General features: G+C 47.4%; 2 protein-coding genes across 3 annotated transcripts in view; one reads left to right on the forward strand and one right to left on the reverse strand.

Annotated features, from left to right (window-relative positions):
- The window catches only part of NEK6 (NIMA related kinase 6), an 84,475-nt gene extending 77,664 nt beyond the window's left edge, over positions 1-6,811 (forward strand). For both annotated transcript variants that reach the window (XM_059925593.1, XM_059925592.1), the window contains exons 9-10: positions 2,111-2,224; positions 5,264-6,811. In XM_059925593.1, the coding sequence (XP_059781576.1) occupies positions 2,111-2,224; positions 5,264-5,374 (225 nt within the window). In that variant the 3' untranslated portion in view covers positions 5,375-6,811. The remainder of the gene's footprint in view (positions 1-2,110; positions 2,225-5,263) is intronic.
- Positions 6,812-7,887: 1,076 nt separating this feature from the next.
- The window catches only part of PSMB7 (proteasome 20S subunit beta 7), a 56,488-nt gene continuing 41,486 nt past the window's right edge, over positions 7,888-22,889 (reverse strand). The window contains exons 7-8 of the mRNA XM_059926567.1: positions 10,527-10,678; positions 7,888-8,124 (exon numbers count right to left, since the gene is read on the reverse strand). Coding sequence (XP_059782550.1) covers positions 8,013-8,124; positions 10,527-10,678 — 264 coding nt within the window. The 3' untranslated portion in view covers positions 7,888-8,012. The remainder of the gene's footprint in view (positions 8,125-10,526; positions 10,679-22,889) is intronic.

Below are 22,889 nucleotides of genomic sequence, written 5' to 3' on the forward strand. Positions count from 1 at the left end.
TGGCTTTGGCAGTTCTAACGAGGCCCCAAACAGCAATTCCTCCTCTGCTTCAACCAGTCAGAGGTGGGTGGTCGCCGGTACGAGGAGATCTCGCCATCCGGGGTAATCGTTCTAATCCCAGTGTCTCAAGCAGCCCCAGAGGTTCCTTCACAGCCCAGTGCTCTGATCTGGGTGGAAGGCCCGTGACCGGCAGCTGGAGGGGAGCAGGCGGGACGCTGCTTCCGCTAGAATCTGCATTTATGGATGCAGAAGCCACTGTGAGCCAGGGAGGCAGAGAGGACTCCTCTGGCATAGCTCGCTGCTGACCCTGTTCAGAAAGCTTTTCTGAAACAGTGTGGGGAAGGTGCCAGGAAGGATGGAGAGATCCTCTGAAGGGAACGGCAGATATGGGGCTCATGCGTCGCCATTCTGGGGCCCTTTTGGAGTCCCACACAGCAAGTTTTGTGCAAATCAGATCAGGCTGGCTTGTTGAAAGGATCACCCAGTTCCTCTCCCAGGTCAGACACGTGAAAAACCAGAGCCCGTGTTAGTGGGGCCGACATCCTTTCTACTCTGAACAGACACGCTTTCCATGAAAATCCATCTTAATCCTCCTGCCGTGACTTGAAGGGCACCACATCACCCCGAATGACTGCCCTGGAGCCTCAGCTGCTCTCTACTGTAGCAACAGATGTCCTTTTGAAACTGCCCAATTAACCCTTTGCACCCGAGGTTCTCATTTTAATTATTGGAAATACATCACCCAAGTGATGCCATTTTGCATGCTAGATGGTAAAGCCAGTTCAGTCAGGCTGCCTGAGCCCACAGGGGGCAGGGCCTCTGCATACTTATGCTGCCCCGCCAAGTGCCAGGGCCACTCCCTGCAGCCGTCCCGCAGGGGTGGGTTTCACGGTCCAGGCGGGTTCCCAGCCCTCCTCAGAGGGGCCCAAGCCCCTGGTCAGGGGGAGTAGACACCCATGTGAAAGCAGTCAGTCAGGGCCCAGGCACCTGGCCCACAGGTGCTGCCCGGGGCAGACTCCTGACCTGGGTCAGAGGAAACCCCCAAGTCTCCAGGCCACACTGCCTCTCCCAAGGCCATCTGGAAGCCCAAGGGCACTGCCTGGGCTCTGAAGACCCCTGTGCGCTTCTGAAGGAGGCAAGCCCTGCTTGCTGTTGGGATCACCTGACCTGTTCACAGGGGTGAACAGAGCATGGGGCAGACCAGGAAACTAAAGCTGATGGGCTACCACGGGTTCCTCCAGCCCGGAGACAGGGTTCGCCCACCCACCTTCCGGAGCCTGAAGGGGAGTGAGGATTCCTCAGGTGTCCCACAGGCCCCGGCTGTGGCGTCTATGCCGAGTGGCCCTGGCAGCCCGGCTCCTTGAAGGGAACCAGGGCCAAACGGACAGGCGGGCACAATTACCCGACGGCACTTCATTAGCAGGAGGTGTCGGGCCGTCACCTGGAGGCAGGCAACAGTGAGCGGGAGTGGCAAGCAGCACTTGAATCCCATTACGGAGTAATCAGCAGATGGGGCTGGCGGGCGCCGTGCTGGGCTGCCTCACGGGCAGCCCACGTCTCCCGTGTGCCCCCGTTGAAGACACCCCACCCCCCCCGTCGTGCTCTGAGTGGTGGGGTGGGGAGTCCGGCTAGTTCCCTGACTGGGTGAGAACCCGTTGGGGCCTCCACGGTCCCCCAGCAGAGGGCCTGGTTTCAGGATGGAGCTAGATGATGTCCGCTCAGGTTGTGATGCCTCCTGTGCCAGCCAAGCCTCACCACAGCCCTGCCTCACCACAGCCCTGCAGGTGGAGCTGCGTCCATTTTCGATGAGGAAACCAGAGGCCAGGCGTGCGCCTGCTCACGGCTGGCCCTTAGGACTCAGCTGCCCCTTCTTTACTGCCCTTACAGTTTTGTCACTGAAACCTTGGTCCCGTTTAATTTGCTTATGTAACAAGGATCGTGTTAAAACTGCCACTTTCTGTTGAACCCTAGCTTCCTCAGGGCACGGGGGAGTCTTGCTGGACAGCCGCTGCGGTGAGGACCCGGAAGCACCACTCCCCCATCTGGAGCGGCCCCTTTTGCCCTGGACCTCAAGGCTGAAAACTCATCTCTCATCCCCCTCTCCTTGCAGATGGCAGCTCTTCAGAGCCCCTTCTATGGAGATAAAATGAACCTCTTCTCCCTCTGCCAGAAGATCGAGCAGTGTGACTACCCACCTCTCCCCGGAGAACATTACTCTGAGAAGGTGAGTTTGCTGCCGCCGGGGCTGGGCCTGGTGAGCTCCAGACGACCCGCAGGGCTCGAGGAGGGGCAGCTCCGAGATCCCAGGGCTGTGGGGCTGAGCTTGGGTTCACTTAACAGAGCCGAGAAGGAAGGTTTCTGGGGAAGTGACTCAGAAGGGGAAACAAGCAGACTGATTTTAACCGGAGGTCTCAGGGACCCCAGCGTGGGCCCCCCGACAGCAGGGCTGCAGGCCACCCACTGGCAGGAACCAGCAGGAGCTGGCCCGTCAGCGCCCTCCTGCCCGTTTGGCTCCCAACCCAGTGCTCGAGTGGGAGGCTCACTGCTGCGGGGCCCGGAGACGGGCTCCCGGCGTCCAGCAACAGGAGCCAGACGCAGTGGGTGGCAGGGCCTGGCCGGCCCCACACCACTGCTGGCGGCCACTCTGCTCCCATGACAGGGAACCAAAGCAAGCAGCCTGGTCTTGCCGCCACAAACCTAGGTCAGACCCCTTGGCCTTTTATTTTCAACATTTTACACTGAGCGCAGGACAGCCTGACAGGTCTGGCCATCAGGCTGTGACAGGTGAGGCTGTGGGAGAGCATCATCTGCCTCAGTTCCCTCATCTTGAAAACAGGCCTAATATTTTGCCTTCATGGATAAAAAGTGAGGATGAGATGACAGGCTTACAGCACAGCGTGGTTAAGAGTGTAAACAGAGGCACAGGTTTACATACTCCCCTCACTATTCTTGGGCAAGTCACTGAACTGAGTCTCAGTTTCCTCATCTGTAAAATGGGATAATCCTGGAAACCACCTCATTGGATTAAGGATTAAGGCAATGCATTTACAACCATCATCATCTGGCTGTAGCATAGGGCCTGGCTCAGAGTAGATTCTCAATATGGGTTATTTTTGTTCAAGGTCAATGCTAGTGGGTGTGATCAGGAGTCTGAGCCCTCCATGGGCCCACCCTGCAGGACCACAGGCCACTGCCTCACAATAATTAACGGCTCACATTTATGATTTACTGTGTTGAATCTCCCCCTACCCCACCCCTAATGCCATTTTACCAGGAAGGAAACTGAGACACAGACTGGTTAAGTAACTTGCCCAAGTCACGTAACTTGCTCGTGGTGAAGGCAGGGTTTGACCCAGATGACCTGCGCCTAGCCACTGCGCTATCCTGTTTCCTGAGGGCACCCACCCCTCTTCTATAGCCAGTCGTCCAGCCAGAGTGAGGAGCCGTGCGTCCTGCTCACTTCACAATCCTGAAAGCTCTGGAAGGAGCAGCCCTTGCCCACCAGGGCCCTGGGTCGGGGCCGGCCAAGCTGTAGCAACCAGGTGCCCCAGTGCGCGCTAACCCTGGATCCAGGCAGGCCAGCTAGAAAGGTCATCAGCCACCCTTCTCCTGGCACCCTCTGCTCCCAGTGCCATGCCTGCGGCTCTGCAGACTCCCAGCAGAGTGAGGGGCAGGAGCGCACATTCCTACGGAGTTCTTACGAGTACCTTTGGAGGAAGTACTTGTGCTCTGGAGTGGAAGTTGGCAGGAAAGGAAAAACTAGTTAGTGCTCTTCACCAAGTTAATAGTTGCATTTGGTTTTTCTTCCCCATCTTTTGTTTGAATTTGGAATTTTGTTTGTTGTTGGAATTTGTTGAGAAGCTTGGAGCCATGCCACTTGGAGCAAATGACAACTTCTCTGTGCCTCAGTTTCCCCATCTATAAATGGGAACCGTAACCTCTGCCTCATGGTTATGAAGCTGAAATGAACGAACCCACATAAAGCCCTCAGCCCCCTTCCCTCCCAAGTCAGTCCTTCCAGTGTCCAGAGCTCCTACTCCCCAGAGCACCTGGCTTTCACCCGTTATGTGCAACTTCTGGAGGTGCTAATTCTTAGCACTGGAGCTCCTCAGCACACCTCACTTTTGAAGTTATATGTCCTCTTAGAAATGGAAATAAGACACTTTCTCTTCTGAAATTTTCAAACATGCACTTATTGCTGTGTGGTTTACAAATGAGCAATTCGGGTCACAGAGACTTTACCTTAATGTGGTTTTCTTGGGCACTTTAACCTGTCAGAGGCCAACCACAGCTACCTTCCCCTGAATACTGTAAGGTTCTGAAGAGTATGGTCTCATCGTGGGCAGCCTCAGACTCCAGGAGTGTCCAAGCCGGCTGCAGGCTCAGCTGCATCTGGCCAGGGGCTTCCCAGTGTTTATACAGCAGTGAAATCCCAGAAAGGCAGCAGGCAGTTTGGAGCGTCTCCTGGGGGAGGAACCCCAGGCCCCTCAGCCTAGAACACCTCAGGAGTGAAACAGGGAGTGTGCACCGTAGCCCGGGCCTCCGCATGACCCTTGTGCCCACCCCAGACTTGCTGACCATGGCCACAGAGTCCCCATGAGCCCCCTTAGTCAGGATCTCCCCTCTCCCTGCTGCGGCCCTGGCCAGCCCCTCCAGCAGCAGGTATTTAAATGAAAAAATTGCAGTGAGCCCAGTGATGCAAGTTAAGACGTAGGCTTTTTACGGTCATTATTTTAATTACCATTAAAATAATTGGCACTCTGGCTATCAGAAGAATGGAGGTGATCAGAGGATCAAGGTGCCCCTCCCCGACCCCGAGGCAGGAGCAGCCTTCAGTGTCTGTATAATTAAAAGCTCCGTCTTTCATGAGCACAATAAAGAGGCCAGGGGGTAGGCAGACTGCAGCTCTGCTGCATGTTAATACATTTATTATGATCAATAAGCCCTTGCCTTGAGTTTTGTCCTCTGGTTTGGGCATCTGCATGACTGACAGCAGACACACACACTGTACACACAGATTTAGCCAGTAGTGTAGGCAGTTCAAAGTTCAACATTATTTGGAGGTACCACTCTCATGGCCTTTGAGGCCAGACAGGCCTGGTGCTGGTCCTGCTCTCCCCTGGTGACTGTGACTACTCACCCACCACTCACCTGTCTTGGGCACCATTCCTCATATTCTAGTTGCCCTGAGGGTTCATGAGTTAATGCAGAGCCTCAGCAAGGCTGCTTACGAATAATACACGTATCATCCTCTCCCTTGCAGTTACGAGAATTGGTCAGTATGTGCATCCACCCTGACCCCAACCAGAGACCCGACATCAGCTACGTGCACCAGGTTGCCAAACAGATGCACGTGTGGACTTCGAGCACCTGAGCGTGGATGCAGCGCGCCTTCTCAGAAGCCACACCGCTCTGCCTTACCCGAGTCTTCTCTCCAAAGTGGCCACCTGGTAGCCGAGACCAACTAAGACAAGAGGGTTCAGCAGGTTCCCCAAAGAGGGGCCGGGCTTTACAGCAGATGCTGAATACAGGGCTGCTGGGGGGAGGGGCACTGGTCACGTGTTACTGGTGGTCAAATTTGAAAGTCCTTTCTTTAAACTGTTGTGAACACTCTCAGCTGGGTTGTTAACAAGGGTGGATGGTTCAGTGAGCCGCTGAGGCACCTCTTATATCTGGACTGTAATGTGAATCTTTCGGATAATTCCTTCAGTGACCTGTCAAGGTTTGAACTAACAGGAGAATCCAGGAGACTGTGTGATTTGTAGTGAGCCTTTTAAAATGGTTAGTAGTAAGTTTGGTTTAGCTCTTAGAATCTTTTCAAACAATCAAGCTGTGTGCTTAATTTACTCTGTTGTAAGGGGAGAAAGTGGAAATAATTTTTTAAGTAGAGTGGAGATTTTCCTAATATTTTTATCTACGTTTATAACTTGACGATGAGGCGAACCCAGCATCTGGTATAGAGGCAAATAGTATTTGAAAGCCATGAGTGTTTTCTGTGCAGCCCGGCTCAGCCGTCCTCTCCTGAACACCTGCTAGTACTAGGCACTTCACCTGCTTGAATGCTGGCAGTTCATTTAATGATCAGTGTTAAGTGTTTTCTTCCGTGAGAAGGAAGCACAGGATACGAAAAATATGCGGGCTTTGCCCTCAGGCTATTCTCTGTACAAGTTCTGGTTCTGCACCTTCCTAGCATGACCCTGGGCAAGTTTCTTAGCCTCTCTGAGCCTGTTGCCTCATCTGTAAAATGGGACTAATAACATCTACCTTCAGGGTTGCTGACAGAATTTGAAATAAAATATGTAAGTTACCTAGCACATTGTAGACGATCCAAAAATGGTAGCCACTCACCCCTTCACAAAGCTGAAGTCCATGGACCATGATGTACAGCCGTATTCTTTGTAGGAAACCAGAAATGTGTTCATTTATTTCTTGTTCCCAAATAGGATTAACTGTGAAGACTAATTTATAAATGTGAACTTAAGGAAAACTCAAGCTCTGAAGGAAATAGTTTGAATTTTGTTTTTACACTCAAGTTAATCCTCAAATGGTCTAAGTTGTCATCCACGACTTAGTGACAGTTCAGCCCTCCAGAAAGAGTACATGCCTGTCCGCTCCACTGGTGTCCTGGTCAGGAGCTCTGACCAGGCCTCCCTGGGGATAAAGGATTTGGGCTGGGCCACTGCGCTGTTTCCATGTGTGAACTCTGTTCTACTGTAACACTGTCGGGTTTGAGAAATTTTCTTCAGATGCAGCCTCTGCTTTGTACTCATTCTCCATGGTTGAAATAAAATGGGGTAAGAGGGGTTCCTTCTGTGAATGAGTACGATTCATGAGTAATTTTAAAACAGCTTCACACCGCAGCACAATTTCTAGAGCCTCCTTTAAAAGCACAATTTCTAGAGCCTCCTTTAAAAACACAATTTCTCAGGCCTCAGACATTCTGAGTAATCTGGGAATTTTTTTAAGCTCCCCAGATAATTTTGATAAATCGTCAGCCAAGTTGCTATCCTAAATAATTCCATTGTTCTCCCCACCCACTCCTGGCAGTTTAACAAGGGAGGCTGGCCCAAGAGTGTGCTCACTCTGGAAGACCATGGCACCAGGCCTCTTTCTCTTGTCCCCCCAGCCATGCTTGCTCTGGGGGACAGTCACACCCTGTGTCCTGTCTGGCACTCACCACTGAAAGTTTTTCTGATTCCAGACAGATTTTTTGCAAATACTCTGCTTACGGCTCTCAGAATCCCTACTGTGTCTGTCTCCCTTGGCAGTATCAGCGTTGGACACAGATGAACTTGCTTTCTGTATGCCATCCGCTTTCGACACTATGAGAACAATTCTGCCTACTACTCGGACCCTCTGGAGGTATACAATTTCAACCATTCACCAGGCTTGAGTGTTTGAGAAACGATGATATCCTCATCATTACAGATAGTAAGGCCCAAAGCATTCTTTTGACTTCAGTGAAACTGGCCAAAGTGGAGTTCACCCAGGTTCATGCAGCTATAGAAAAGCAAAACTGTCCACCTACCTGCTTTTTCTTGGTACTCAGAACTGATCATCTCTATTTCTTTCCTACTTGGCTGTTGGGGTAAAAGGCTGTGCTGCACTCATCCTAAAAAAACAAAAACAAAAACCTGGGACTACCCTGAACAAAGAGAAAGTAAGTTAGCACAAGGGCTGCGTGTAATAAATGTTCAACTGAAGAATCAGAGCAACCCAATCTGACTTCCTGCAACAAATGAGGCCTCGTCTGTTTTTAGAAGGATTAAACTGCTCTTACACCCACCTGAACGCAGAGTAGTATTCAGGGAGGGATTAACATCCTGAAGGGGAGGCCAGGTCGATGGGCCTCAGCAGCCCAAAAAACCACACAGCCCCGAGACTTCAGCCACTTAACTTGGTTTTCATTTTTTATTGGGTTCATTCAGCAAACACTGGCCGAATGTCTTACAGGGGGAGCCTCCATTGCCCCCAGTCTTCTAGAGCAATAACCAGACATCCACCAACACCATTCAGGAAGTGTCCATTGTTTGGACTGTTTCTTCCAGCACCTCAATTTCCAGGGTAGTGACTTTTTCAGTGAGGACTGCAGTGGTCCCTTTCTCACACCTGTACCGGCCAAACCTAATGAGAAAAACAAACACAGAGAGTTAGGATCCCCCCAAGGGGCCTGATGGAGGGCTGGAGAGAGGGATAAGTATGCAGGCAGCAAGCAGGCCTGGACTGGTATCCTGGCTCTCCTGACTCCCAGTTCTGCGACCTTGGGAGGATTCAGCTCCCCCAAGGTTCACTTTCCTCGGCTTTCAAGTGCTACAAAATGGGGATACCTGGTAGACATGATGCACATGAAAAGAGATAATATAGAGCACCTGGCACTAGGTGGACATTCAAATTTCCTTCCCCACCTCACCATCCCCAGAAGATGCTGGAAAGCATTTGGGCCTCTGCCTTCAAGCTTCAACCTCCCTAAAGTACCTTTCAGTAACCAGCAGGAAGCGAATCCTTTCATTAAGCTGCCATGGCCATTCTCTTGAATAGTAACAAGAATGACATAACTGTTACCTTAAACACTTTAAAAATATTTGGAAGCATAAACAGTATAAAAATGACCCGCAGCCAGACTCTGGGCTTGTCACTTTTGACCACACTCCCGAGACTCAAGAAGGGAGAGTTAACTGTCCCCACAGGGACATGGTAGATCAGCACAAGGACACACCCAACACCACCCTTCTCAAGGTGAATCTGACAGAGGTTTCTCTGAGCACAAGGCAGTCTAGAAGATAAAAATCTGAACGGCTGATTTTACAGTGGGGCCAGGAATTACAACACTGTCAAACAGCAGCACAAGTCCAACTGTTCCTCTCATCTGTCCCCAGCTGGGACACTATTTCTGTCAACCTGACATGGACTAAGAGGAGGCTGCTGGCTGTGCCATGACTACGTGCTCCCTGAAGAGCCAGCCTCTCAAATGGGAGCTTGTGCTTGAAGACGGCAGGAAGCAGAAAAAAGAGGGCGACACAACAGAGCTCTGTACAAAACCAGGAGTAGGCACAGCCAAGAAAAGCTGGCCTTTATTTCTGCGAAAACTTCCCACGGTCCCCACAAAGTTCTCTTAAAGGATCCGAGCAGCACCACCTTTTTAAGATGTGCCCCGCCCCTCCCCTGCTGGTGTGAAGACGCTGTTCCTTCCCCCACACTGGATGGACCCGTGGCAGCTTGTGGCCTTGGAGCCAGAGCCCCATGTGACTTCTGTGCACCTGACTCATCTGATCCACAACGTCTGTGGGAGGTGTGGACACAACAAGAGCCTCCTCACCATCCTGGCTTACAGCACCTGCTTCAGCAGCACGAGGGGAGGGCTTCTACCTGAAGCAACAGTGGGCTGCACAACAGGGCTGCAGAGGAGCCAATGGGAACGTGCAAGGCCAGGTCCAACACAGCCCCAGGCCTGAAAGGTTGCTTCCCTTCCCACCTAGGGCCCGAGAATTCCATGGGCTCATTAGCGATCACCTAGTCTAGCTCCATCATTTCCAAGACAGGTGCCCAAAGTCACCACACCAGGCCATGACAGGTCCCCACCCCGAGCCAGAGCTCTTTGCTGCTGTGCTGCCCTACCCCATCATGAACACGTCTTCACAATGCTGAGCGCACACTGCGGTGAATACCCACTGGTTCTCAATGTTCTATTTGTTCCTTGTGAATTACTCCTGACTTGGAGTTGAGTACATGTGGTGGGAGTTAAAGCAGCATCGTGGAAGGTGATGTGCTTGCTCTCCTCCAGTGGAGCTTGGGGCTCAGTTTATAAACGCTGCTGTGTACGCTGCTGTCAGATGAAGACAGCTGGAGCAGAGCTCAGAAGCCACATTTTGAGCAGCTCAGCCTCCAGGAAGAGGTCAGGCAGCTGGACGGCCGTACAGGACTGCTGATGAGCAGCTCACCTGCCACCAGGGCGGGAAACCTTCCAGTTCCGCCAGCAAATCAACTAGAAGCTCGCCCCCCTCTCCGAGCTGGACTGCACCACGGAGAGCAGTGCCTGCTCGGCATGTGCCACGGGCTAAATGGCATGGCTCCCTCCACAGCAGGAAGCAACAGTTAGCTCCCAAGGCTAACTTTCAGGGACTCTTAACCAATGGCTGATAACCATCTAGGAAATGGAAACCACTCTGAGGAAAACCTATGGGTTGGATGCCCTGGAGAATGTACCTTCTCACAGAATTCCATACAGAATTCAGAGGCATCTTTAAGAGACTAGAGAAAGGACAGCACGTGATTCAAAGCTCTCCCCGCAATCCCCAGTCTAGGAGTCTTTCCACTCAACCTCTCCCATCAACATTTTACAAACTGTATCACTTTTCTACACCTGACAGCAGCCCACAATCATAAAACAAATAATGATTCAAAGGTCTGTTGAATAAAGCTGGCTTGGGGACTCTGGCTTTACTTAACGTGGGTAACAATCAAGAAAACCCTGTCCAGATGCCGTGAATATAAAAAGGGTGGCCACAGGAAGAATCTCCTTCACTTACCTGGTTCCCTTCTTATTAGGCACTGAGTACGGGCGGAGAAAATCCAGCTTGCTCTTGCTGATGACACAGAGATCAATGTTACTTCCAGACCCCAGGTCATTGAAGATGCCAGCTGCTATGGCTTCACTCACCAGCTTCTTGGCTTCCTCCTCCTGAGAAAGAAAATATCAACAATAGTGTCCCCAGTCAAATGGAGGGTCTGTTCTGATGTCCACAGAGTGCTTTCACAAGCAGTACGAGAAAAGGAAAAGGGAAAAAAAAAGAAAGCCAACCTGTGAGGTAGGCATTGTTTTCAGTGCCTGTTTTATAAATGAAGGAAAGGTCTCAAAGTACCTCAATATCTGCCCAAGGTTTCTCAGCTGGTAAGTGAGAGACCCAGGCCTTTCAAGCCCTTTATGCACACACTCCCTCTTAATCTTAAACAAACCGCTTCACGTCAGACGCTCACCACATAACTGAGAACTGTGGGCTGACAGGGCAATTTATCATCTAAAACAGGGGTTGGGAAACTTTTTTTTTTTTTTAATTTACTTTATTTATTTATGGCTGTGTTGGGTCTTCGTTTCTGTGCGAGGTCTTTCTCTAGTTGCGGCAAGTGGGGGCCACTCTTCATCGCGGTGTGTGGGCCTCTCACTATCGCGGCCTCTCTTGTTGCGGAGCACAGGCTCCAGATGCGCAGGCTCAGTAATTGTGGCTCACGGGCCCAGCTGCTCCGCGGCATGTGGGATCTTCCCAGACCAGGGCTCGAACCCGTGTCTCCTGCATTGGCAGGCAGACTCTCAACCACTGCGCCACCAGGGAAGCCCTGGGAAACTTTTTACAAAGGGCCAGGTAGTAAATATTTTAGACTTTGTAGATACACAGTCTCCATCATAACTACTCAACTCAGTCATGGTAGCACAAAACAGCCACAGACAATATGCAAACAAGTGGGCGTGGCTTGTGCCAATAAAACTTCATAAAACAAAAATGGGCACTGGGCTGGATTTGGCCCATGGGGTGTAGTTTGCAGGCCCCTAATCAAAAATGTCCAAAAATGGTTGGAATCTGCTTCCTGGTAACATAATGAAGAAAGTCAGTATCATGGGGAAAAACCTAACACCAAAACACAGCTCTGGGGAAATGTTGGCAGAGCCAAGGGTAGGACCTCTTGCCCAAAAGAATCTATCCCCTCCCACTAATGAGTCTGCATGTTCACTGAAGTGATTCCTTTCTTTGAATCACTCTCTTACTTTTCCTTTAAGAGCAAGTCTAAGTCTCCAACAATTACTGGTTGAAAAGTAGATTAATTGATTTCTTACCAAGAAACATCAGACTCAGGTTAACTACAATGCAGTGTAATAAGGGCTAACGGATAACTGAGAAGGAGCTGTGAGAACACTGGCTGGGGTCCGTAAAGCTTCAGGGAGGGCTGAAGGACAGGTTGCACACCAGGCACTCAGAAAACAGGGCAGTGAAACAGAAGGCAGGCGCCAGAGGCAGCAGGGCAGGACCTGGGGAACACCAAGTTCAAGCTCTCTACGTAACAAGGACAAAAAATGAACCAATCTCCCAAAGAAGAGACTTTAACTTGAGCTGTAGCCCACCTTCCCCGTACACCAGGGCATGAGAGTCCATAAACATGCAAGCTGAAGTAAAGAGCTCATCCAAGTAACATCCTTGGAGAAACACGGATGCCCTGCCCAAAATTCCAGCCTGAGATCAAAGAGCAGGTCCACTGTCTTCAAGTCCTGAGAAGATCGGAGAGATCTCTCAGAGCTCCTGCTCCTCTGCCTGCCCTAAGCCAATAAGTGGGATTCCAGTGACATGAGCATTCCAGTGACATGAGCGCCCTCTTCAGACTCAGAGAAGGATAGAGAAGGCCCTGCTGGAAATGGGATCCTCAGCAACCCAGCAGCAGGGGCTGCGGGGGTTATTCTGACCTTTATCCCACCAGGTTTTTCCACTTCCTGAGTGGCACCTATGTGGGGTCAATGGAACCAGTTATTCTCTTGTGCACATACAGCCCCACAGAATTCATTCAAACATGATCCTCTAATCAGAAGTTCCCTCCTGGGATTCCCAAGCCTATGGAGGCCAAAAGCCTTACCAGAAACCAGTGAAGGTGGTAGCAAATAAAGCATCCTAGAGCAGGAGATGGCCGCCGCCGCTGCTGCTGCTGCTGCTGCTACCATAGACACGGCAAAAACCAACCACTAACTTAACAAGTGCAAAACCATTCCAACTTGCGTCTGTTAATAAATAACCCGTGGGGCGGGGCGGGGGGGGGGGCGTCCTGTGTATCAGAGCATCTTGCTTATACCTCTGCTCCTGACCTGCGTCTCCTCTTCTCTTCTCTGCTGTTTTACTATTTTGCTTTGTCATCACTGCTTTTCTCATCACTGCTGCTGATGCCTTGAGCCAGCCAACAGTACCAAGTGGATGTCACAAATGCCGCTGGCAGCACTTAGTACTGCAGATTTAAATTTCCCAAATTATTTTATATTTGGGGACGGGGATGGGGGAAGACTTACAAGAGACTGAAATATACACATTATATTAGGCGTGCATATCTGACATCAATCCATTACAATCCACTGATACCAGGATGCGGACAGTGCTGAGATTACAGGTGAGTCTTCCTCTATTTTGCAAATATTCTTTAATGTGAGTAGATAAACTTATAAAACTTAAAAATGTGTAAAATATATTACATATAGCCTGAGTTACTCATAAAATTATCATGTGTGCTATTATTTAAGTGTAATGCTTTTAAAAATTGGAGAAATATACCTTTTAAATTCCTCCCACCACCCCCTCCCCAATTCTAGGGAAGATAATTAAGGAAGGAAATATCACAAGTCTCTGATTTTCTTTCCCCAGTCCTACCCACCTCTCATACACACAGGACTGAAGATGTTATGAAATGGAATGAAGTTTACATTTTATTAAGCACCTACTATAATGTGCCAAGTACTGAGTTAGGCACTTTGATGATCATCATCATTTTTACCGCTGCCCTTAACCATCTTCTGAGGTTGGTACTGTCAGAAACTAAGGCTGAGAGAGTGTCAATGACTTGCCCAAGGTCACATAGCTAATAAATAGTTAAAACAGGCCCACTGGGCTCCAGAGCCAGAATGCCACAGCACACAAGCTCATAAGTAATCTGTCTCAGCTCTGAGCTGGGGGCTCCTGAGCAAGTTGGGGACAGTGGACAGTAGTCCCTTGATTCAGGGTGTCATTCCCCCATCAGCAAGGATCTTCAGAACCTGAGCAAGTTTAAGAGAAAGATGGTGGTTGCCAACTTCTCTTTGAGCCAGCTAGCAGTCCCTCTGATGGTCATTTCCATGGCAGGGGGAAGCACTGTTTCCCAAACTGCCCACAGACCACCACTTAAACATTTCTACAATGTGATATGGCAGAGATCAATATTAAGATCCAAAGTCTTATTTCACATATTCCTCACTTCCACCAAAAACCCTCAAAAGGCAAATAGAGTGAAAATTACCAAGGCTCTTTTGTCTGCCCATTACTTACATAGTTAATGTCTTCAACAAATATTTACAGACACCTACTATGTGCCAGGAATTGTATCATATGACAAATATGGTCTTTTACCACAGTATTTCCATACCCAGAATTCTAGACACATATGCAAATATGCTACTGGGCATATTCACACTGTGTTTTCTTTATAGTGAATTTCACAATTAAACAAGTCTTGTCTTTAACACGTGCTACCAAATATTTAGGAAAACTACTAAGAAAAACCACAAACTAAAAGCAAGAGGTGGGGAAAACACCACATTTTTATCTGTCTCTGGCTCACAATAAATGCAGAAGCATTGTTTCTTCCTTTAGGATTCATTCTTCATGAGGAAATTGCCTCTCCCTTTTCTGGAAGAGGCAAAGTGACCTAATAAGTTCTGAGCAGCATCCGCCTGGGGACAGCTGCTACAGAGGGGCTCTGACGAGGGCCCTGCAGAGCCTGTGACCCCAGCTGTAAGGCTCTCTCCCACTGCCGGGCCAGCATCCTCCCCTGGCCAGCTGCTCATGGATTTATGTTGCTAGTCACAAGGGAACTTGGATTCAATGTGTAGACAGAGCAGCCAGACTCATCCAGGCTATTAAAATTAATTAATTAATTAATTAAAAAAAAAAAAAAAGGCTCTCCACGCCAATGGTAGCTTCCTTTTACTTTGAGCTGCTCAGCCAAAAGATCACCATGATCCTGGTGCTCGAAAGTCAGCTGGGCAACCCAGGTTCAAGGTCATCTGGCAGATGTGGAGGCAGACATACTGGGTTTGAATCTCCAGTTTCCTACTTACTTACTGCTGTGCAACCTTGGGCAAGTCATTTCACCTCTCTGAGTTCACTCTCTTCCTCTGTAATACAGAAATGCAGTATAGAAAGCACCTACTATAGGGTCTGGCATATAGTTACTACTTAAAAAATGGTAACTTATTTAATTAATACAGCAATCCAGAGGGCTCCTAGAAACACAATTTATCTCTAAGGAGTGACTGCCTGTACCAAACCCCAGGCCAGGAGAAGGAGGTCCAAACAAACCTGCTGACAAATCTTCACACAGTGCTGTGGAGAAGTTCCTATAATAATTAATCCAAGCAAAAAGCACACTCCCTAAAAGTTCAGAGAATATAAAAGGAGCACTTCCTGCTTTATGGCTACGAAGACCAAACTAACTGGGAATATCAGTCCCCCGGGCCACCCCTGCTTCTTAAATGAGATTACAATAAGAGTGATGTACTACTGTACTACAAGTCAGCTGTGACAAGCAGCACTTTATAGAGCTATCTGTTTGTCTCCATCACTGCATCACACAATGTGTCCCTGGACTCCAATGTGCAGCTCCATTTACCGCTACATGACAAATGGGCAGCACTTGTAAAAGGCAAAAAGAGGTCCGTGTCGGCCATGTAATGGTCACCACAGCTGTACCCAAGTGCTTGAGGGGACAAAACAGACCCCCAAGTTCATTAAACTGACCAGTAATGGATCTTTCAAAAAGTGCCTTAGGAATCGTACAGAAAAGGCTAAAATAAATAACTCAGCATGGAAGGCTAATCTGAAACGGTGTTTGATAAATTATTTATAACACAAGCGATTGTCTGCATTTAATATTGCAGCTACTAGTAGCATCTTTAAAAGATGATTTATGTGTTGTAATGCTATTAAACTTTATATTGGCCCACTGCTAGCTATAAAGTCTGCTGAGATTTAGAGAATGAGTTTTAAACTGTCACTGCAACATCACAGGAGATGGAGACTGTATTAAATCTTTACTTTAAACCTGTTATCTAGAGAGTTGCATTTTGTAGACACTCACAAACTGACAGATTACCTCAGCATCCGCTATGGTGCAGGTCCAAAATAGTGCTGCAAAGAAACTTTTCCACATTATTCTTGTCTACAGCTACAATCAAATTTCTCTTCTCACTTAAGTGATTTTTAGATTGGGAATGTCACCAGAGTAAAATGTAGGTGCTCCAGCCAATGGGCACCCTGGACAGTTCAGCATCAAATTAACACTCTTTAAATAAACCCTCGACATTCTACTGTTCAGTTCTGCTTTCTGAACAGTGCTTTACTTACATTGGGGGCAGGCGAAATATTAAATATGCATTTGACTAAAAACCTAACATACCATTTTAAATACAGCTTTGGAATCTGAAAATACACATATATGGCAAGTCATCTGAAACAATAGATTTGTAACTAAAATTTCTTAAAGAAGTTAAAATAAAATTGGTTATTTGCTGGAAAATACATTCCATTTATGTGGCTGAGGCGCTAACATTAAGGCGGTTGAAAAAGAAAGACATATTCAGCCTTCTTCATAAAGAAGGGAGCTCCCCTGGCTCTACTGTTTTTCAGGGCATTTCAGAGGCACCCCTTTGCTTTCTGTCCCACCGTCAAGGCAAGAGTCAGGGGACAGTGGCTCTCTTACCTTTGCTCGAGGGGAATAAGGATGTGGGTGGCATCATAGCTGAACTCTCCCACAATTTTCACCAATTTTCCTATTTGCAGTTAAATCTACAAGGACCATTTAGTTCACAACAGTTTGCTCCTTTACTAAAAACTAACGATCTTACTCAATAAGAACTGAAGCAGTCCAAATTCGTCTTGGAAAAAATCTGCATAATCTTTTGTCACTTTGATTTGAAACAGCAAAAAAAAAGCTATTGCTCTGATGATCTGCAGCAGAACAGATTAAAGTCTGTGTGTGACAAGAGTCTGGACTCTAAAAAGAGGACCAAAATCATGCCATTTCCATCCCAGGCAGCTAGCACAGTGCTTGGCATGAATGTCGACAAATGAAAAAAATGAAACATCAACTTCAAATGCATTCACGGCTTTGCCAAACTAAAGCATGAAATTAATTATGAAACAGATCAATACCAAAATGGGCTAATTCCCTAACTGCACCAGTCCCAACTGGGGACCAGGGAGCAAGAGCATTCAAAGACAGTTACACACACGAAAGGAAGAGGTTTAAACACAATGTTCTGCAGTGGCCTGTTGACAAGCTGAGGTTCTGACTATGTCACTGATGTGGCCTGAAGGAGTCATTCATGGCTGATGGTTGAATAAAATTTAAACAGCTCAAAAAAGTGTTTAAAAACAGTCTCCCCAAAAGCAGTGTGCTTCCTGTACCATGCAACAGACCTGATGTATCCCCTGTATAGCCACATATTTTACAGTGGAAAAAGTTAATTTTTTTTTTCAGAGTTGACCATGTGACAAAAACAAAGGTGTCTGAGTTTTGTTTTTGGCTTGAGCTGTTTGGGTTAACACGGTCTGCCTGTGTAAACACCTGAATTGTCAGGTGTAACTGAGCTGCAGCTGGCGCTAAGTGTGTCCAGAGTGGGGAGTGAGTTAGTGACTGTGTCTTTAAGGTCTAGATGGTGCCGCCATTTCTTCCCTCAGAAGCTTTTGTGGCATCCAAGATCTGGATGACGCAAATAATGAAGGACAAGCCGGCTGAGGGTGCAGGAGTGATTTAAGAGGTTTTCAGCCGGGACGGGAAAGGGAATTCATATTCAAGGAACTGCCAACCAAGTCCCTGCCAACTTGGCCTGTCCCAGATCACTGAATGATGCAAAATCCTGAGCACAACCCGGGCTAGGAGAGATGTGAAAGGCTGCACAACCACAAGGGGCCAGAAAAGGCCATCCCAGAACAAGAGAAAACTGGAAGAACTGGGTCACTAATGAACACAGTGCTTAACTCTCTCTGAGCCATAGGGGGCCATCAGAATGGGGATAATGCCTCTGTCCAAGGGCTGTTGGGAGGAATAAAGGGAAGGGAATGCCCCTGACACACAGACTTTACAAAGATAATTGGCAGCAAGTTCAAGAGTAGAAGGAAAGAGGTAAGGGTGTGAGAGAACTAACATGGACACCCACCACATCCCTGGGTCTGAGCCAAACACTTATGGTACTTATTTGATCCTCATTATCTCCACCTGTACCACAGAGGAAACTGAGGGGCAAGAATGGTTGGCTGGTACAATCAAGGCACACGGCTGTGTGTAAGTGGGACTCAGGGATCTGTGCCAAGTTAGTGCCTGGCACCACCAAAGCCTATGTCTTCCTATCCCACCACAGGAAAAAAAGTGGTGGGCAAGAGGTTTTGCTGGATTCTGAGACAGCGAACGGAAGGAAAAACACCTAGGCTTCCAGAGGGAAAAGGACCAAGAGAGATGGGAACATATTGCTTTCCACAAGGAGAAGAAATCAGCATTCACAGCATATGTGTATACAAATATATATTTCCAAGGCTGCACTGAATCAAATATAATCAGAGAAAAAAACAAAAAACAAGAAAGACTGGGTTTAAAGAAAGAGTGAGAAATATGTTCAACAATCCTCCGAATGAAAACCAAGTCACCCCAGGTAGTAATAAGATCTTAATAATATTTCTCTCTCTCCATAAAACAATGCGGTCAGTGATAACTCTGCCGATAAACTCCTGGAGATGTTGCAAGGGCTATCGCCTGAAAAGAGGCGGGGGGGAGAAATGAAGTAAATTGGTCACAGCAAAGGTAAAAAAGAGCCACGTTCACATCGAGCCTATCTACCTCCAAAGCCTGTAGGGTAGGAAACCTGTGCCGAGTGTAGGGTGCGTGGGAAGGCTACAGGGGCTGTTACACTGTATGATCCTGCTTCTACAGCCCCACAGGGATCAGGAAGGACTGGAAGGAGATCCAAGGAAGTACAGAGCACCCTTGTTCTAGGACATTTAAAGATGGCTAAAAATCAGGCAAATTTCAAATGATGCAAAACCCCTGAAACAAATGTACAGGTCAGCTTAGTTCAGCAAACATTTACTAATGCTCTGCTCTGATACTAATACACTCCATGGACACTATGCCACACACTGGCAATAAGGCCTGAACAGATGCAGATCCTGCCCACAAAGAGTGCAGAGTCCAGAGGGAAACAAGTACAATATGGTAAGAGTCCTTAAGAGGCAAGGCTGACAATGGAACTACGAGTGTACAGAGGTCTCACGGGGCTCGGGTGATAAAGACTGGGCTGTGTCTTGACACTCAAGTAAATGGCAGCCAAGCCAAGGCGCAGAAGTGATGGCAGGAATAAAGCTATGAAAATGGGAAGGAGAAAGGGTGTGGTCATGTAGGCTAGTTCAGCATGGTTGAATCCCAGAGAGCCTCACAGACCATACAGAGAGCTGACCCTTCACACTAGTGGGAAGACATGGAAAATTTTAAGCTGGCAAATGATGTAGTTAGATGTGTGCTTTTTGAAACTGCAGCCTGGAAGCAGTGGGGGAGGAGAGGCCAAAGGCAGGCGACAGGAAAGCAGGAGATGATAGTATTCCCAGCGAGTGCCAGTGGTGATGGTGGGCCTGGGCTGGCGGGGGAGGACCAACAGCAGGACTGGGAGGTGAACGTGGGAGAGGAGGAAGCAGCAGGCAGGTGGGAGTGCAGGAGAGGGAGAAGCAGAGAGTGCCACCTGGACTTTCAGCATCAGTCACGGACACTGACCAAACTCTAAACAAACTCAGCCTTCACAGAAAGGCCTTTTGTAACTTCTTGGCAGCTGTTTTTCTGGTGGGTTGATGGGAGACAATGATTAACTTAATTATATATTCTGCAGCAGGAACTCTAAAGAGTGTCGCCAAAAAGGCACAAGATAAAGGCAGAGCCAATGAAAGTATACTGAGGTTGTTCTGGAAAAAATGACCTGGGCTGGAACCAACCTGTAAATGCCACTTCACTGGTGGCAGGGCTCTCAAAATACTCCTGTCTGGCCTCTGGAGTGTGGTAGAAAGAGTATAAGGGAGTAGTTACCTACGGGGGCAAGAGCCAAAAGACTGTAAAGAAGGAAGCTCTAAGGGAGATTCATGGTCACGAGGGTTTGGCCATGTGCAAGGTACAGTTCTGAGGAAGCAAAAGCAGACAGGCATAAGTAAAGCAGACAAGCAGAGACAGGATGGGGCAGGAGAGCCCGATCATGAGGTGCTACCAACTCAGATACTGTTCCATGAGGCCTCTGCCAACCACCTTTTCCTGGGACCCCAGGCACACATGGCCTTCGGATACACTGTTACTTAAGGTTCTTGGGGGGAAGAGGGAGCCTTCCAAAAGGGCATAAGGAAACTTCTGGAGTCGATGGATATATCTGCCATATTGATCATGGTGATGGGGGCTGGGGAGGAGGAGGGAAGAGGCAGAGGCAAGAGAATTAAGATCCAGGAGATCCAGGTATGAATCTAGTCTTGTTACTTACAGCTATGTTACCCGGGTGGTAAAGCCACTCAACATTTTTAAGTCCCAATTTCCTCATCTGCAAAAAAGGCCTAAAACCATCTAGCACCAGGGCAGTTATGAGGATTAAAAGACTCTTTGCACAGGAGAAACTGCTAGCACAGTGGCTGGTATGCAGGAAACCCATGATGAATGCTAAACTGACTGGATTCTACCCTCTTTCTAACTTACACAAACGGTTATCAAAAGCTTAACCCTTGGGCTTCCCTGGTGGCGCAGTGGTTAAGAATCCGCCTGCCAATGCAGGGGACACGGGTTCGAGCCCTGGTCCAGGAAGATCCCACATGCCGCGGAGCAACTAAGGCCGTGTGCCACAACTACTGAAGCCCACGTGCCTAGAGCCCATGCTCCACTACAAGAGAGGCCACCGCAATGGGAAGCCCGAGCACCACAACGAAGACAACAGCAACTAGAGAAAAGTCCACGCGCAGCAACGGAGGGAGACCCAACGCAGCCAAAAATAAACTAAATTTAAAAAAAAAAAAAAAAAGCTTAACCCTTTCAGAACTACCAATGCAGTGGGCAACCGATAATAACTCAGTACTTTGTTTTTTCGACCTCTAGTTCAAAGCAAATCAATTATGAAACAAGCAATTATACTGCAAATGAAATTCAAAATGACGCCATAAAACTGTTCACATGCGCATCTTCCATAAATTTCACTGCCATGTCAATAAGAAGTGTACTAAGTAGCACATTTTCACTTATTATACTTCACTAGAAATTCTATTCTAAAAGGAGGAGAAAACAGAACTTACATTTACTGTTTGCAGGCACTGTGCCAAGTACATTCTTCCACTTACTCTTCCAAATAACCCTTTAAGGTAGGTACTACCCCTTACGCCCATTTTACAAATCCAGGAAACCAAGGCTCAGAGAGGGAAAATGACTAACCCAAAGGCATATGGCCAACAGCTACAAGGCCTGAGATTCAACATAGTTTTGTCTAACTCCAGAGCCCATGGATTTTTCACTCAAGACAGCAGAACCTCCAAACAATTAGCATCCAAAAACAGTAATGATACTTGTCTAGTCCTTAGATGTAACTGGTTAATCACTCATGGGTTTATCTTTTTAAAGTACCTCTAAAATTCTTCAAAGTTGCAAACATATTGCTTAAATAATGTTACTCTATCATTCCATCATTCATCTGGCTTGTTAAGAACATCCTGATGAATTTTTCTAATACAGAATGTACATTCATCAAATCCCAAAGCAAAAAGCCTATCAAATTCACTGTATCAGTACTACATTCAAATGTTTATATCTCCCTAAAATACATGCATAAAACCTCTCAGCAAACAGAATGAGTCAAATTGTTTTTTAACCACCTTGTATGTCAATAAAAAAGATACCATTTAACTTAATTTTCCCATCAGGCCATTTGTTGATTGTAAATCTTAACTGAAACAGACCAAGAAAAGGGCATTTTAATTTTCTTTTAACATTTTGGGGCAAGAAGTAGTCAGAGGATAAGAGAGCAAACTTTTGTTAAGCCTGACTGCAATTTACAAATATGGTCCTCCTAACAATTCCTTCAGGTACTGACTTTAAGCCCATTCTACAAATGAGTTTTATATTTTACAAACTGGGGCTACAGGTGTCACAGAAGAAGCAAAAATCAATCTTCAACCTAAACGTCTTCAAAGTCCATGCATACACTTTCCATCATGCCCTGTTCTTATTCCTCTACCACCCCAATTCAATTTACCTGAGTTAAAAGAAACTAATATATTTGTCAAGGAATCAAAGTTAATGAATCCTTAAGTCTTTTCAGCATTCCAATATCACCACAGTTCTGATTTTAGAAAAAAACATATTCCAACATTATGAGAGGGTGACAACGACTATGAGTGTGATTGTGTTCTACAGATACAATGTTCATTACAAATATTTTCAAAAATCTGTACTACTAGGTGGAATTTTAAAATATCTATTTAGCACAACTTCGTATTTTAAAAAATTTTTGTTTCTGCACAATTTCAGGGTTAGGGGGGAGTGGTATAAATTACCTCACAGAAACCAGCAAGTAACATTATCTGTTAAGGTTAAAACTTTAACTACCTTCCTGAGGTATGCTGCTGGGGTCTCATTACAGCAGGTGATCTCACATTCTGCCATGCACAACACACTAAGTACCAGCATCTCCCAATTACATTGTAACGTAAATCTCAAAGGACATTTGAAAAGTCTACACAGCTCCTGCACCCTCTGCCGAAACACAACCACCTCTAATGGAACGTGGCAGCTTTCTAAACTAATATTCACACGCAGGGACAGGGAAGCTAAGCGCGGCCTTATCCCACACTGAAGAGCGGATGCTAATTAAAAGCCCACACTGACTCGGGAAATGACCACTCAGACAACTTTAGACACTGTCTGGAGTTTTGTTTTCCTATTTCCAAACATGTTCAGCTGCCCAGACTTCCAGGATTACACAACTGAGAGAAAGTTAGAGGACGAGTCCTCACACCTTTGTATGTGGTGATGCCCCTCTTCTGGAACAGCTTCCGCTCCTCTTCAGTCTCCCTACCCCACCCCTTCCTCAAACCCCAAGACAAAAAGAATTT

The sequence above is a fragment of the Balaenoptera ricei genome, chromosome 6, assembly GCF_028023285.1.
Source record: "Balaenoptera ricei isolate mBalRic1 chromosome 6, mBalRic1.hap2, whole genome shotgun sequence".
Taxonomy (NCBI): Eukaryota; Metazoa; Chordata; class Mammalia; order Artiodactyla; family Balaenopteridae; genus Balaenoptera; species Balaenoptera ricei.